General features: G+C 38.2%; 1 protein-coding gene across 3 annotated transcripts in view; it reads left to right on the plus strand.

The window, feature by feature from the left end:
* Nucleotides 1–17,960, plus strand: part of LOC126092668 (protein kinase C, brain isozyme-like) — a 166,864-nt gene that overhangs the window by 107,607 nt on the left and 41,297 nt on the right. For all 3 annotated transcript variants that reach the window (XM_049908400.1, XM_049908408.1, XM_049908393.1), the window contains one exon: nucleotides 15,958–16,089. In XM_049908400.1, the coding sequence (XP_049764357.1) occupies nucleotides 15,958–16,089 (132 nt within the window). The remainder of the gene's footprint in view (nucleotides 1–15,957; nucleotides 16,090–17,960) is intronic.

Raw genomic sequence — 17,960 nt, forward strand, 5'->3', positions numbered from 1 at the left:
AATAAGTTTTTCACTTTTTTCCACTGTTCCTCATATATTTTCTGCACTTGATTCATGAAATACAAAACTTAACATCTTTTTCATAACTGGAACATGTGTTCCACCTCATTCAAGAGCAAATGTAAATTGTATATTAGACGATTTGCACCTGAAGATGGACCCCACAGGGTTTGCAATGTATCATGTCATTTAATAAAAAAAAATTGTGACTGAAGGAGTTTTTATTCAAACTTTCTGTGTAATATCATTAAGATTGCCATCTTTAGTAAAAGTGAAAAATAATTGCAGGACCTATTGACTGAAGCGAACAGTCTAATTGAGCACACACTAAGGAGTGAGAGTAAACCAAAGAATGAAAGAAGTAATGAGTAGTAGCCAAAATCAGAGTTGGGAACCACAAAGTAGACAGTGTGAAACAATTCTGCTATCTTGGAAGCAAAATAACACGTGAAGGACAAAGCAGTGAGGACATAAAGCAAACAAGATAATAAGGTCTCATGGCCAAAAGAAGTCTGCTAGTATCAAACATCAGCACTGGAGGAAGGAATTTCTGGGAATATACATTTATAGTATAACATTTCATGGAAGCGAATCCTGGACTGTTGGAAAACTGGAATAGAAGAAACTTGAGGTGTTTGAAATATCATGCTGCAGGAGGTTGTTGAAAATTATGTAGGCTGATAGTGTAAGAAATGAGAGAGTTCTCCACAGAGGAGAGAAATATGTGGAAAACATTGACAAGAGGGGGGACAGTAAGACAGGACACATGCTAAGATATCAAAAAATAATTTCCATGGTGTAAACTTCCAGATTTTTTCATAGTGACAGATTAATACTGTGCTCTCAGGTGTTCTGCAAAAGTTATTGTTCCATTTTATGCACAGTATTTCGACAGATAATCCAGTCGTCTTCTTCAGGTGGTGTGAGTTATGCTATTGTGTGTACTCAGTCCCTGGACTCCAACAAGACAGTGGCATATTGTTGGTCTTGCATTGATACTTATAGCTCAGTTCAATTCCTGATACCCACTACACTCTTTGATGCTCTTGTTTTTCAGAACCCTTACTAATACTCCAGGAAACACAAATTCTCTCAGAATTTTCCAGCCCTGCTGGATGTGATGGCTGGAGAGATCTTAATAAATTGAGTGCTGGGCCACTAGCCTTGTTTAAATTGAAACCTTCATCCCTGTTTATCAGATTTTTTTTTTACCTTTATTTTGACAGACTTTTTAATTATGCTGTCCCAGAAACTTGGTGTTTGCACTACAGTACTGGTCTCGTCACATTTCATTCCATGATTATATTCCAAGCAGTACTTGGTGGCAGCTGATTTGCTTAGTTGCTGTAGTTGGGTATTTCACTGATGTTCCTTGCATCTGTTCTCAACTGTTCTGATAGTCAGCCACAAGTAAGATGTGCCACTCTTGGTGTTCAGAGACCTCAATCAATTGCAGCTTGGAGATAACCTTTTATTTTTATGTTGGTTACCCATTCAATAGAGACCCATGTTCCTATTCCTTGGCATAGTCACGGAGAAGTTTGATCATTGTTTTACAAAGTTTTTTTTATGAACTTTCTGACTCATCTTATTTTCTGTTCAATGGAAAATATTATGAACAAACCAATGGCTTTGTGACAGGTAGTCACTTATTGCCTTTCGCAGCCAACCTATTCATGGAATACTTTGAAGAAAAGGCACTATAATTCTTCAAGTTAAAATCAGCCTGTGGACAACACATTTGTGGTTTGCTCACAAGGAACAATAAAAACTTGAAGAGTTCTTAGAACATTTAAACTATGTCCAAAGTAATATAAAATTCATGGAGGACCTTTCCTCAGCAAATTAGTTAAAAGAAGAATGGATGGATCCTGGGGTCACAGTGGATATAGAAAGCCTGTGCACACTGACTTCTCTCTCCACACCTTGAGCCATCACCATCTGTCACAAAGAAGTTCAGTGTTAAGGACTGGTTTGTAGATTTTGAACACTTTCAGACAAGGAGAACCACACCAAAGAATTACAAAACCTATGAATAGTGTTCTGCAGGAATAGGTACTCAGATCATCAAATTGAGTGAACACTGCATCCAAAATCAAGAATGCCTGAGAAAGAGTTTGAGACTGAGGCTGAGCAAGAGAAGCCAAAAATCACTTACCTACTTTATACAGGGTTATTACAAATGATTGAAGCGATTTCACAGCTCTACAATAACTTTATTATTTGAGATATTTTCACAATGCTTTGCACACACACATACAAAAACTCAAAAAGTTTTTTTAGGCATTCACAAATGTTCGATATGTGCCCCTTTAGTGATTTGGCAGATATCAAGCCGATAATCAAGTTCCTCCCACACTCGGCGCAGCATGTCCCCATCAATGAGTTCGAAAGCATTGTTGATGTGAGCTCGCAGTTCTGGCTTGTTTCTAGGTAGAGGAGGTTTAAACATTGAATCTTTCACATAACCCCACAGAAAGAAATCGCATGGGGTTAAGTTGGGAGAGCGTGGAGGCCATGACATGAATTGCTGATTATGATCTCCACCACGACCAATCCATCGGTTTTCCAATCTCCTGTTTAAGAAATGCCGAACATCATGATGGAAGTGTGGTGGAGCACCATCCTGTTGAAAGATGAAGTCGGCACTGTCAGTCTCCAGTTGTGGCATGAGCCAATGTTGCAGCATGTCCAGATACACGTGTCCTGTAACATTTTTTCGCGGAAGAATAAGGGGCTGTAAACTTTAAACCGTGAGATTGCACAAAACACATTAACTTTTGGTGAATTGCGAATTTGCTGCACGAATGCGTGAGGATTCTCTACCGCCCAGATTTGCACATTGTGTCTGTTCACTTCACCATTAAGAAAAAATGTTGCTTCATCACTGAAAACAAGTTTTGCACTGAACGCATCCTCTTCCATGAACTGTTGCAACTGCGCCGAAAATTCAAAGCGTTTGACTTTGTCATCGGGTGTCAGGGCTTGTAGCAATTGTAAACGGTAAGGCTTCTGCTTTAGCCTTTTCTGTAAGATTTTCCAAACCGTCAGCTGTGGTACATTTAGCTCGCTGCTTGCTTTATTGGTCAACATCCGCGGGCTACGCATGAAATTTGCCCGCTCGCGTTCAACCGTTTCGTCGCTCACTGCAGGCCGACCCGTTGATTTCCCCTTACAGAGGCATCCAGAAGCTTTAAACTGCGCATACCATCGCCGAATGGAGTTAGCAGTTGGTGGATCTTTGTTGAACTTCGTCCTGAAGTGTCGTTGCACTGTTATGACTGACTGGTGTGAGTGCATTTCAAGCATGACATACGCGTTCTCGGCTCCTGTCGCCATTTTGTCTCACTGTGCTCTCGAGCGCTCTGGCGGAAGAAGCCTGAAGTGCGGCTTCAGCTGAACAAAACTTTGAGTTTTTCTACATATCTGTAGTGTGTCATGACCATATGTCAATAAATGGAGCTACAGTGAATTTATGAAATCGCTTCAATCATTTGTAATAGCCCTGTACTTGCCCAATATCTGGAAGGATCAGTAGACTCCTATGGAAACACGACATCCAATGTATTTTCTTCTTTCAAATAAGATAAAAAGTCTCCTGTGTAATGTTGAAGACGGTTTAGGTCTCCAAAGATTGGGTGTGTATTGCATTCCATATAAGTGTGGTATATGTTATGTGGGGCAGACTATCACAACAGTCAACAGGAGATGCATGGAATAGCAGTTTCATGCCTGATTAAAACATTTAAGCAAATCAGTTGTTGCCAAGCTTAGCCTTGAATCTAATCATGAAATTAAATACACTGAGGCCAATATTATGATGCAAACACAAAGTTTCTGGGACAGCACAATTAAAAAGTCTATTGAAATAGAGAAGTCAGAAACTGTAATAAACAGGATTAGAGGATTTGATTTCAACAAGGCTTGGGGTCTAGCATTAAATTTATGAAGATCTCGGAGGCCATCACATCTACCAAGAATGGAAAGCACTGAAAGAATTCCAGCTTGGTGGAATATCAGTACAGGCTCTGAAAAATGAAAGAGAATCAAAGGGCATAGTGGACATTGGGAATTGAATGTGGCTCTAAATATTGCTGTGAGACCAACAATACTTTAGAATTTGTTTGGAGTTAGACAGCAAGCACTCATAACATAAAAATTCATAGCAGCTGAAGAAGATGGCCAGGTCAGCCATCAAAATATTTTCCTTGAAATGGAAACAACTACTTGACAGATAACCCAGAAACACAGTGTTAATTTCCATAGTACTTGAGTGAGCTGTAGAGATTAAAAGCTGTAGGGGAAGACAGAGGTTAGAATATATCCTACAAATAGTTTAGGATGTTGGGTTCAAGTGAGATGTGAGCTGAAGATGTTACCACAGGAGAGGAATATGTGGTGGGCTGCATCAGGCGGTTCAGGGGAGACTGATAAAAGCCAAAAAATAACTTGGGCATGAACTTGTACTATCCGCCATAGTACTACTGGCAGTTTTCAATCTGTTACAGCCACAGATTACACTTCTATATTTCTTTACATCCAGTTTTGGTTTTGTAAGAAAATGTGAAAGTGTGGTCTACACGGGCCATAAATGAATCGTAAAAGTCACCACTATGGACCCTGGTATTATATCAGTATGTGTGATGTCTTGGTTCCAGTGATTGTGTGACTAAGAGTTTTAAATTATCATAAACATTCAATACAGCAGCCACCCCAGAAAAAGAATAAGGCATTCCATCTCAGTACACTAAGTCAAATTGAAATCCCTGGATTGGATGACATCCCTTCAGAATTGAGACCCTTGAAAGAGTCGACCATTGCAAAACACTCCACCTAGTGTGGAAGATAGGAGAGAGAACTGAAATATCCTCAGACTTCAAGAAGAATACAATAATTCCAATTCTGAAAGTAAGAGATGCCGACAGGTTTGATTATTACTGAACTATCAGTTCAATTTGATATGTCATGGCTGAAGAATACCGAGAGGAACTGTTTAAAGAAGAATGAAAAATCTGGTAGCGGTTAAACCTAGGAAAAATCAGTTTGGGTTCTAGAAAAATGTAGGAACTCTTGAGTTGTTACTGATACTGTGACTTATCTTAGATGACAAATAAAAGAAAGAAAAACCTATGTTTATACCATTTCTAGAATTAGAGAGGGCTTTTGGTGTTGCCCAGACTACACTCATTGAAATTCTGAAGATAACGAGGATAAAATACAGGGAGTGAAAGTTTATTCACAGCTTCTGTAGAAATAAGACTGCATCATAAGAGGCAAAGGACTTGAAAGAGCAGCAGCAGCTGAGAAGGGAGTGAGATAAGGTTGCAACCTATTGTTGAATGTTATTAAATTTGAACATTGAGTGATATGTGAAGGGAACTAAGGAGAAATTTATTAACAGAGTTAAAGTTCAGGGAGAAGAATTGAAAATGTTGGTGTTCGCTGATAATATTGTAGTTTTGTCATAGATGGCAAATGATTTGGAAGAGCAGCTGAGTAGAATGAAGAGTGACTCGAAAAGAGGTTGTAAGGTGGATATCAACAAAAGTAAAACAAGCATAAAGGAATGTAGTCAAATTAAATCAGATGATACTGAAGAAATTGGATTAGAAGGTGAGATACTGAAAGTAGTAAAGGAGTTTTGCTATGTGGCCAGAAAAAGAAATAATTATGATTGAACTGTGGAGGATGTGAAATGCAGACTGGCAGTAGCAAGAAAAGCATTCCTGAAAATGATAAATTTGTTAACATCAACTATAAATATAAGCATTAGTGAATTTTTTCCAATTTTATTTGTCTAGAACCTTATGTGGAAGTGAAACATGAATGATGAACAGTTCAGACAAGAAGAAAATTGAAGTTTTTGAAATGTGGTGCTGCAGTAGATGGCTGAAGATTAGATGGATAGATTAAATAATGATGAGATACTGAACTGAACTGGTAGAAAATAATAAATTTATGGCACAACCTTGCTAAAAGGAAGCACTGTTTGTTAGGAAATAACCTCATGCATCATGGACTCAGAGGTTTGGTAATGGAGAGAGGTGTGTGTTGGGGAGGGGGGGGGGGGGCAACTTTGTAGAGGGAGACCAAGGCTCAAATACAGTACACAGGTTCAAATGGATGTACACTGTAGTATTTCTACATCTATAGTTATATTCTACAAACTATGATGAAGTGCATGGCACAGCTGTAGAGATCTGCACAATGTGAGCAGCTGTAGCCCATAGCAAAAAAAGAGAAGACTTTACAACTGATCCGCTTCAATCATTTCAGTATGTACTATGTGTATTAAAATGCACCCATGAATTTGAAGAAAATGTTACATGAAATGAAAACCATTACCGCAAGCATTCAGAGACTCCTTAATTACAACTCATAATGTTATGCAAATATATCAAGGGTTTAACATTTTAGTAAAGCAAATGTCCATGTCTAACTGATACTTAGTTGAAATAAAACAATGGAAACTCGAGGTAGGAATATCAGGAATGTAGAAAAAGATAGATTGCTACTTACCATAAAGATGACACTTGAAGTTGCAGATAGGCACAATTAAAACACACTTACACATAATCTTTCAGCTGCAACCTTCATCAGAAAAAGAAAAACACACACCATTCATTCACACAAGCAAGCACACCTCATGGACACATGACGACCAACTATGGCAGCTCAAGCCAGAATGTAACTATCATTTGGGATGGAAGCAGCAATCTCGAGCAGGTGGGGAAAAGGAAGGGATGGCAGTGTACAGTTGGAGAGAGTGTGTATGGGCTAAAGTTCCAACAGGTGGAGTGTCAGGAAGTTGTGGGGCAGGCAGGAGGGGAAAATGGAGTGAAAAAGTAAAAGAGCGGGGAAAGATGGGCAGATGTGTCGGCAGAGGGCAGCAAACAGAGGGTAGGAGATGAGAATGGGGAGGAAGTGACAGGACAGAGGGAGTGGAAACTGTTGGGTGGAGGGTGTTAGGACTGTATGTTACAATAGGTTGAGGCTAGGATAATTACAGGAATGTGCTGTAAGGATAACCCCCATCTGCGTGGTTCAGGAAAGCTGGTGGTGGAGGGGAGGATCCAGATGGCTTGGGTAATGAAGCAGCCATTTCAATCAAGCCTGTTATATTCAGCTGCATGATGTGCCACAGGGTGGTCTACTGTGCTCTTGGCTGCAGTTTGACAGTGGCCGTTCATCCTGGTGGACAGCAAGTTGGTATTCATACCAATATCTTGAGGGTGGTGGGAGGATTCCTGCCTGTGAAGGCCTTGGTGAGACCTCAGTATGCCAGATAAGGGAGTCCTTATCACTGCAGGTATGACATCCCCAGGCAACCAGGCTGTATGGGAGTAATTTTTTGGTGTGAAAGAGATGACAACTATTGAAATGCAGGTACTGTTGGTGGTTGGTTGGTGGATGGGTGGGTGGGTGGGTGGGTGGGTTTGATGTGGACAGTTGCTGATGGAACCATCAGGGAGGAGGATGTCAATGTCCAGGTAGGTGGCATGCTGGATTGAGGAGGACCAGGTGAAGCAGATGGGAGAGGTGGTGTTGAGGTTGTGAAGGAATGAAGATAAGATGTCTTGGCCATGAGTCAAGATCATGAAGATATCATCAGTGAACCTGAACGAGACCAGGGGTTTGGCTATTTGGGAGGCTAGGTAGGTTTTCTCTATGGCCCATAAACAGGTTGGCATAGGAGAGTGCACTGCAGGTGCCCATGGCTGTGCTGTGGATTTGTTTGTATACATTTCTTTCAAAGGAGAAGTAGTTGTGAGTTAAGATGAAGATAATAAGGTGTGTGAGGAATAAGGTAGTGGGTTTGGAGTCTGAAGGACATTCACATAGGTAGTTGTCAATAGTGGTATGACCATGGGCATGAGCTATGTTGGTGTATAGGGAGGTGGCATCAACAGTGACAAGTAGTGATCCAGGAGGTAAAGGGGTGTGGGTGGTAGAGAGTTGGTGAAGGAATTGCATATGGGAGCCTAAGTTTTGGGCAATTGGCTGAAGGCCTTTATCATTGTAAGGGTGCATGATAACCAGCCACAATGGGGCATTCAGGATTGTTGATTTTGTGGATTTTGAGGAGCATGTAGGAGGTGGGTGTGCAGAGTACAAAGGGAAATGGACTTAGAGGAAAGGTTTTGGAAAGGGCCTAAGGCTTTAAGCAGGAATTATAGGTTGTGTTGGAATGGGATCACTCTGGCAGAGTTTATAGGTGGAGGAGTCAGACAACTGGCAGCCTTCCGCCAGTTAGTTACTGCAATTCATAACAATAGTGGCGAAACATTTGTATAGGATGATTAAATCAGGATTTATTACATAATAGAAATATAGTTTTACTTACTATGTTTTCGACTTGTAACTTCATTGTTTCCCATGGTTTTATTTATGTTTTTGTAGCAGCTTAAGTCCAAATAGCATGGCAGCTGATTCATATGCAGCATGTCACATAGTCAGCTGCTTTATCATGTGCAAAGAGCTGAACTTAAATAGCCACATACTTTACTTAGAGTTTTCATTTTGAAATGTTGGAAAAACTTCACACACATAGAATGCACTATAGAAAAGTACTTTTAACAACAAAGCAAACCTGTTATTGACATTAAAGTAAATACAAGACTACAGACTATTTTCAAATACATAAATTTAAAAAAATAAAAAATACCTTTTATGCAAATTTAAAAAAAAATTGTAGTGTGTGAAGAAAGGCTAGCAACAACATGGAATAGTTAAAGATAAAAGATACTGAACTTTCAGGAAATGAGGAGTCTTCACATATGTATTGCATTCTTCGTCATTGTACCATATATTTTGTCTTCCACACTGTCCAAGTTGTCGTAACTGCCAGGTGTATTATGACACAGGCTTTCTTAGTAGCTCTATCATCAACCAGTTAAACCTATCCAGCTATCACTGTGGTTCTGGTGATATAATGTATAACTGAATTTTTAGACAACTTCATATTACCAAAATATTTAAGTAGCAGCATTTTCCAAGATTAGAGTTTCTTAAACAGCTTTTGCATTTGTGATATACTCTTAACACACATTCCTCATAATGAAATTTTGTGCACCATTGGTTAACAGTCTTCCATATAAGTTCCAACTTTTGTGATATAGTTCGTAGAGTCTCAGATTACATGCAAGTCTCTCTCTTGTCACTTGTAAAACTGCCTGCAAAAGCTGTTAACCACAGTATGATGACATAAACACAAAAAGGATCTAAGTAACTCTGATTTCTCAAAAATTAGCTTTCTCCATAATTTAACAGTAGGCTTCTTAGCATTGTTTAATTAGGCCAGAAATTTGAGAAAAAAGCATTCAAAATCTGCTTGAGACCTCCAATGGAAATAAATCTTGCTGCCATAGAACAGATTCTGTGACATAACTGGATAGACACGAATGTGTATTTTTGCAGTTATAACAGACATCACAGAGAAATGTAGTCTCTTCATTATGTCTATATATAAATATATGTTCTTCCTCTTTACCAGTGTGTAACAAAGACTGATCTTTTTACTGTGTTTTCTTTCTATCTTATACTTCTCTTTTATCTTCAGAACATCAGGTTATACTCTGTTTAGGTGTGTGATACATTTTTTCCATTTTCTGCAGCCTTCCTGTTATTTACCTTTAACTGATTTATGTTGTTGATTTGGCACAGTGAAAATACTTTGTCAGAATGATAGAGTGTGGTGTATTATTGCACATTAAAATGCTCAAGACTGCTTCAAAAGTTAAAATGTAACAGCTCATCAAAATATTGTCATTAAATTGAATTTTGTTGAGAGTTCTAAATGATGGGAAGAGATATGTTTATTCATAGCAAGCTGCTTTTTAATTATTTGCAGATGAAGTGTGTCTTCAGCTCCATTTCTTTCCAGCTGTGTGTGTGTGTGTGTGTGTGTGTGTGTGTGTGTGTGTGTGTATTAGATCACTCACTCACTTGTCTGCCTAAAGAGAAACAGCTATTTCATGTTTGCACTAAAGCTATATTAGAAGCCAGCAGCAAACAGCAGTATGGCTGTTGTAGAATGCCTGAATGTTTCTTAATGATACATTTTTAGAAATTAATTTAGTTTGTATCATAACATAGCATAACTTTAAGGACAATGTGAATACTGATATGTTCCTAACAGATGAAGATTGCATGACAGGGCTATGAAATAAGCCATCAGTCACTCTCATTTAGAAAGAGTTACTGAGAACACATGAGATATTTCAGGTAATTCACATGACACTGAAGTCTTTCATTGCTAAACTATTTGGATCACTGATGGCAACATCATCCCTTCAACAGGTTCTTCTTTTATGTTGTTTTGTCTTAACCAGTATATTAACTATTAACTACAGTTTCAGGAGAAGTCTTTCATTACCACTTCATGAAAGGAGATATGGGTGGTCTGGAGAAATGGTGGAACATCAGTAATGTGTGTTAAATGAACATTTTGGCTGTTTTCATGTGTTAAACTGATATTAGAAATTCTTATACAAAGAGGGCAGAATGTGCATACTAAAAATATTGCCAAAATTCTTCAGTAAAGAAGTTTGTTGGGTCAACACTCTTTCAAACTTCAAGATTACAGTGTACAGTTAATATTTCATTCTTTGGAAAAAATAATTGTTTCCGATTAAGTGAAGAAGGATGTTTTTGTCCATTTATTGTAATCTGTTTTCTTTCTTTTGAGAATTAAACCTTCTTCTTCTTCTCCTTATTTTCATTTTGGCCATCTGAGGACTACATAAACTCAGATCAGCTTCATTTCTTCTGTCTTTTTTCCCCAATATTCTTTCTTTCTCATACTTTGCAAACTTTTTCACAGTTACATCCATGATGTTTATATCCTAGGTCTAATACTGTATTGGAAACCTATGACAGCCTGAATTTTGTAATTTAAAGTTGCCCTGTTGTAAATTTCTGTTTAATGCATTGTCATTTCTTCGAAATTCCTTTGTACTTCTCGGAACCAGTGTACTGTGGTTCTCATGTGGACAGGAAACTGCATTATCTGATTTGTCAGCCTCACCTGGTTAATTCAAAGTATGTGTGTGTGAAGAATGTGGTCCTTCTTTTCCTGACTGTGGAGCCCTTCTCTATCTGGGTGTAAAATTATTGGCTTGCTACTCCTGTATATTGACTGCCTCCAGTTCTTCAAAGTCCCAATACCTACCTGAGAATCCTCCATTCCAGAAGTTCTACTCTTTTAAGTAATCCTGTTCTGTCTAGGTTCTGGCTTTCTGCACCATATAAGGCTTCAGGAGAGCTCATTGCCTGGTAGTGTCTTAATTTTACCTTGATGGAGAGATTCTTCTTAGTTTATATGTTGACAGTGGGTCTATTTGATAAATTTATCTTATTTATTCATACTTTCATAACTTCTTTTTCTGTCAGAGTGATTTCTGTGCATTCTTACACCCCTTCCTGACAGTGATCTGTGATCACTCATTTCTGAAATTAGATGGTTTGATTAGTTACCTATTCTAAAGGTGCCAACAAGATCACAAAATCATCTGAAAATGCTAGGTAGCCTACCAGTATTTATTTTTTCTTGCATTGCAATCATATTCACTCACTCCTTCCATTTCTTGTCGTCTTTCTGTGACCACGTTATCAAAGATACAGTTAAAGAGCAAGGGTGTTTCCATATGAAGGACTCCGAATATTTCGTCTAAATTTGAATGTCCTCTAACTTGACCTTGAGTGTGAAGTTGGTAAAGGTCTATTTAATCAATTCACTGGAGTTTCTATCCAGACTTGTCTCCTCCAAAATTTTGAACATGTTGGTGTATCTGCTGAATAACAGGCATGCTTGAAGTCTATGAATGTGAGTATGAAATTCTTGTTTCTCTGTTTTTTATATGCAGTTACTGATTTCAGATTCAAAATTGGTTTTGTGCTCCTTTCTGAAGCCTTCTTGGTTTTAAGTTTGTGCATTTAGTTGCTTTTACATTCTGTTTTGAAAATATTGTCAAGGTGGTATTTGCTGATATGAACCTGATGGAACACACTTAGGAATAGTTGTCACTTGCCTCATGTTGTCACAGGAGGGTCGACATGCCCAAGTGGAATAGACTTGAGCAGTATTGCCTCAACCATATTGTGGACAGCAGGCAAAAGGGGCAACATTCAATTACAATATACAGAATTTTTCCTTTTTTATATGATAAAGCATAATCGAAGTAGCACCTGCAAAAAATGGCTGCAATTACTAAAAATCCCACATGTCTGCAGATAAGCAGCTAGTGGAAAACAGTTTTTGAACAATTTAACTGACAAATGGCAAAATGTTTGACCAGATGAAGCTATATAATATACTGTGAAAGATAATTCTGTCACGTGTGATGATAGCTACAGTTAAAATACTGTATATCTGAATGCTCCTCTTGCACTACTATACTGCAGGATAAGATATGCAATAAATGATAAATTTATGCCTCTTTTCATACTCTAATCATGTCTTTAAAAACTGAAGAAAACATCTGTACAGAAAAATACCATAGTCCAAAACAAAACTGTAAGCACATAGTGATAGTGAAATAAACAAACACTTACTAATGTGAAGAATGGTAGTCCATTGACAAGTTACCAACAGGAGATCAAAAACTTTCAGGCTTCAATGTTGTGAATTCTTTTGCTAGGAGGGAAAAAGAAATCACATTGAGGAAACATTATTTTGTAAATGAACAGGCAAAAAATTATCATGGCTGTCAGATCAGTGCAAGCATCTGAGGGTAGTATGAAATACAGTGGCATTTTTAGTCAAGGAAATTTCCATGTCATCCTATTTTAATATGTACCGTTGCTCTTTATTCTGCATGTGATTATTATTTAAGTCTTTATATTAGCTTATTCTTTTCTCCCTTATTCTCATTTCTCTTTAAGTGCTTTTTCCTGTTTCCTCCTTCATTATAATGATGCAAGATGCACAAATAAAAAGTACAGAATGAAAACCTTGGATGAGAAATGAAAAAGGAAGTAATTGCTGCATTTTAACATCAGTTGAATGGTAAAGCCGTTATGTGTCTGAGAGCCATTTCCATCTCCATGGTACGGAAGCCCTAATGTGGAGGGAATCCAAGAAATCTAATGTTCTTGTAGGAGCAAAAGTTTATGCTGTTATGTTTCACAGTATGGACAGGAAACAAATATTGGATGTTATCACTGGTTTTGACTGATAGCTTGGTGCTGATAATACAGATGAAAAACTTGTGCAAGACTTAAAGGCATGTGTGTTCTCTCTTGGGCTGCCATTCCCTTTATATCATATGGTATACCAGTAGCGTGTCTGGAGTAAATGGTGCTGTCTTAATGTACAGAACTGACTTTTTAAAACTCCATCTTCTACAAAATGCACTGTATTTCTTTTTTATACATATCAATTTAATATTGTGGTGTAATTTAAAAGCCTTATTTTGTAGACTGAAGTCCAGTTTGACACTCCAATAAAAATGCAATACTCTTCTGTTACAATCAGTGTTAATATTCATTTCTTTTACTTTAACTTTGAATTAATCATGATTTACATACCTGTTTCATCTGCTGTAAGGCCACAGTATGCAGATAAGGTAGTTGGCAAATAAATGAGAGTAAAAATCACCAATGTATTCCCATATTTTAGTGTAACTTAAAAAGACAGTGTAGGTAAAAAAGACAGTTCAGGAATTCAGATTATCCCTGTTTCCTAGAAATCTTTAATAACTTAGCATAATCTCATAAATTAGAATACTACTTTTGGCTATTGAGTAACATATTGTTAGCATGCTTTGTTATTTATCTTCCATTCCTGTAGTTCAAACATGCGTGCAAGCTGGCTTTTAAATAAACTGTAACCGCCACAAATTAACTGTTACATTTTTAACTGCTGGTACCTTTGCTGCTGATATACAGTTTGCAGCTAAATAGACTGAAAATTGCTATTGTTTTTATCTTAGCATCTCATGATATTAAAGAGATAAACAAAACAAAACAAATACTTTATTAAGCATTTTTAATTAAGTAATTTACTTCATATAGGGGCTTTTACATTTTTCATGTTCTACACATTATGAATTTTCCTTTTACAGTGTAGTAAAGCTAAAGGTATAGGATGACTCTCAGCAGTCTCCTCAAGCATCAAAACTTAGTGTTGCATGCAAAATGTAAAAAAAACTTGTTCTTATTATTTTTAGTGAAAAAATAAGGAGTTCCACTCCAGTACAGTCAACAACTATGTTACTTATGAATAAGTCAAATGTGACCATACAGTTTGATTTGTATTAAGACTAGTAACAACTTCCTGCACAGCACATCCACAATAGTTGTAAAATAGGGCAACCAGAACAATTACTTTGATATTAATACTGTCCAAGACATGTTTCATAAAAGAAGGAAGTTCCTTTCACTATGAACCTCTGTTGCACTGTAGGAGTAATTTAATAAAACACCATTAAATATATGAATATTTATTTTTAAAAACAAAGATGATGTGACTTACCAAACGAAAGCACTGGTAGGTCGATAGACACACAAACATACACACAAAATTCAAGCTTTTGCAACCAACGGTTGCTTCATCAGGAAAGAGGGAAGGAGAGGGAAAGACGAAAGCATGTGGGTTTTAAGGGAGAGGGTAAGGAGTCATACCAATCCCGGCAGCGGAAAGACTTACCTTAGGGGGAAAAAAGGACGGGTATACACTCGCACACACACCCATATCCAACCGCACATACACAGACACAAGCAGACATTTGTAAAGGCAAAGAGTTTCGGCAGAGATGTCAGTTGAGGCAGAAGTACAGATGCAAAGATGTTGTTGAAAGACAGGTGAGGTATGAGCGGCGGCAACTTGAAATTAGTGGAGGTTGAGGCCTGGCGGATAACGAGAAGAGAGGATATACTGAAGGGCAAGTTCCCATCTCCGGAGTTCTGACAGGTTGGTGTTAGTGGGAAGTATCCAGATAACCTGGATGGTGTAACACTGTGCCAAGATGTGCTGGCCATGCACCAAGGCATGTTTAGCCACAGGGTGATCCTCATTACCAACAAACACTGTCTGCCTGTGTCCATTCATGCAAATGGACAGTTTGTTGCTGGTCATTCCCACATAGAAAGCTTCACAGTGTAGGCAGGTCAGTTGGTAAATCACGTGGGTGCTTTCACATGTGGCTCTGCCTTTGATCGTGTACACCTTCCGGGTTACAGGACTGGAGTAGGTGGTGGTGGGAGGGTGCATGGGACAGGTTTTACACCAGGGGCGGTTACAAGGGTAGGAGCCAGAGGGTAGGGAAGGTGGTTTGGGGATTTAATAGGGATGAACTAAGAGGTTACAAAGGTTAGGTGGACGGCGGAAAGACACTCTTGGTGGAGTGGGGAGGATTTCATGAAGGATGGATCTCATTTCAGGGCAGGATTTGTGGAAGTCGTATCCCTGCTGTAGAGCCACATTCAGAGTCTGATCCAGTCCCGGAAAGTATCCTGTCACAAGTGGGGCACTTTTGTGGTTCTTCTGTGGGAGGTTCTGGGCTTGAGGGGATGAATCCCTGAACCATTACACCAACAATCTGAAAACAGCTTTCGCATCCTGCAATTACCCTCCCGACCTGGTACAGAAGTAAATAACCAGAGCCACTTCCTCATCTCCTCTTTCCGCTCCCGGGATTGGAATGACTCCTTACCCTCTCCCTTAAAACCCACATCCTTTCATCTTTCCCTCTCCTTCCCTCTTTCCTGATGAAGCAACTGTTGGTTGCGAAAGCTTGAATTTTGTGTGTATGTTTGTGTTTGTTTGTGTGTCTATCGACCTGCCAGCGTTTTCGTTTGGTAAGTCACATCATCTTTGTTTTTAGATATATTTTTCCCACATGGAATGTTTCCCTCTATTATATGACTATTTATTTTTGTATGACTGATATGTCAGAATTCATAGCCATGTCACCATATATGAGTGTGGGTCATAATATCAGTCTTGTTATATTACAGAAAACTTCCATTACAAAGAAAGCACCTCCTCCTTCTGACAAAGATGTACCACACAATATGGGAAGGAAGGATGTTATACGTGCTTCAGATTTCAACTTCCTCATGGTTCTGGGGAAAGGCAGCTTTGGCAAGGTGATTGCTAAGAGTGTTAATCATATGAGGCACTCATATGAGAGATTTTGTTGTTATAAAATTTATTACTCTCAAATCAGCAACTTTTTAAAATATTTGAGCTCAATAACTTTTTCAGATATTTTTTTGAATTCATTTTAAATGTGGTGCACTATGTTGTGGGTGCCATGGTCTCCTCCTGAAATGAATCTATTACATTTTTCTTAAACTTTTGCCTTATTGTATTTGGAATGTAAATAATATTGCATTTGTTCTTTTAGAATTTTGGAAAATTATAACATTGAATGACTTCCATTTGTTTTTCTGCACTTAATCACATATATATATGGAAAGTTTGCACACTGAAGAGAGGACGTTTTGTGATATTGCATGGGAAAATGGAAATTAGTCCTGTCAAAATCCAGAAATTAAAAGGTTTTAATATGACATGGACCCTAACATGCATGAAATATATGTGTTTCATAATTTACATTTTTATGTTGTTCCTCTTAATCGTGGTTAGCTTTCTTAGGCATGCATAAATTGTTTCATGGAACTTACATTTTCCACTTGTTTCACAACTTTTGGGGTAAGATAAACGCACAAAAAGCTGACCACGAGCCTTCAGAAGTAACATTGAAAGAGGACACTTGTAAGTCTTTCTGAATGTCTGATTCTTTGATTTTCTTGTTGACAACACTTTGTGCTGGCTAATATTGTCTAGGAGTGTCATGGACACACACAGTTTAGTGAAACTAGACATCATATCACACAATGAAGTCACACAACAAGATCTAAATTTTTTCAGTCTTTCTTGTAAGTATTATAAGCTGACACACACAAATTTTCAGTCCCACTTTGCCCCCTTTTTTTAAAGGACTTCAACAAACAAAAATCTGAAATAACATATATGAACCAAGATCTGAACTAATCCCTTCATAACACAAAGGAGACAATTTCATCTGCCACCTACTTACCTTTATTTTTCAAACAAACAGTAGCTAATAAGCCAAGATGAGTTTAGGCAATACTGAGTCCACTGGTTTAGTTGCACCTTGTGACAGTGATTTAATTCTAAGGTATGGTTGTGGAGTTTTGGAATATAGTGTTGGCTATGGATAAATGTGTTACAGTGTTCCGAAGGTGGAAAGTACACCTTAATATCAGTAAAGCAAGAAAGAAATATCATCATGTTTTTATTTGTTGATGTTCTAAATATGATTTCTTAAGATGTGATCGGAATGTTGTTGGTAGCGTGAAAATTGTATCAATGGCTAATGATAGAAGTCAGTTGTTGGAACATGTATGTGTGTAATTAATTTTGGTCTTACAGCTTCTGCTTCTACATTTACATATACAGTGAGGTGACAAAAGTCATGGGATATCTCCTAATATTGTGTCAGACCACTTTTTGCCTGGTGTAGTGGAGCAACTCATTGTGGTATGGACTCAACAAGTTGTTGGAAGTCCCTGCAGAAATACTGACCCACACTGCCTCTATAGCCATGGAATGTGTTGCTGGTGCAGGATTTTATGCACGAAATGACCTCTCGATTATGTCCCATAAATGTTCGATGGGATTTATGTTGGGTGATTTCGGTGGCCAGATCACTCATTCAAACTACCCAGAATGTTCTTCAAACCAAATGCAAACAACCTGGTGACATGGCATATTGTCATCCATAAAAGTTACGTCACAATTTGGAAGCATGGAGTCCATGAATGGCTGAAAATCATCTCCAAGTAGACAAACATAACCTTTTCAAATCAGTGACTGGTTCAGTTGAACCAGAAGACCCAGTCCATTCTGTGTAAACACAGACCAGACCATTGTGGAGCCACAACCTGCTTGCACAGTTCCTTATTGACAAATTGGGTCCATGGCTTTGTGG

Source organism: Schistocerca cancellata, chromosome 1 (assembly GCF_023864275.1).
Source record: "Schistocerca cancellata isolate TAMUIC-IGC-003103 chromosome 1, iqSchCanc2.1, whole genome shotgun sequence".
In the NCBI taxonomy this organism is placed as follows: Eukaryota; Metazoa; Arthropoda; class Insecta; order Orthoptera; family Acrididae; genus Schistocerca; species Schistocerca cancellata.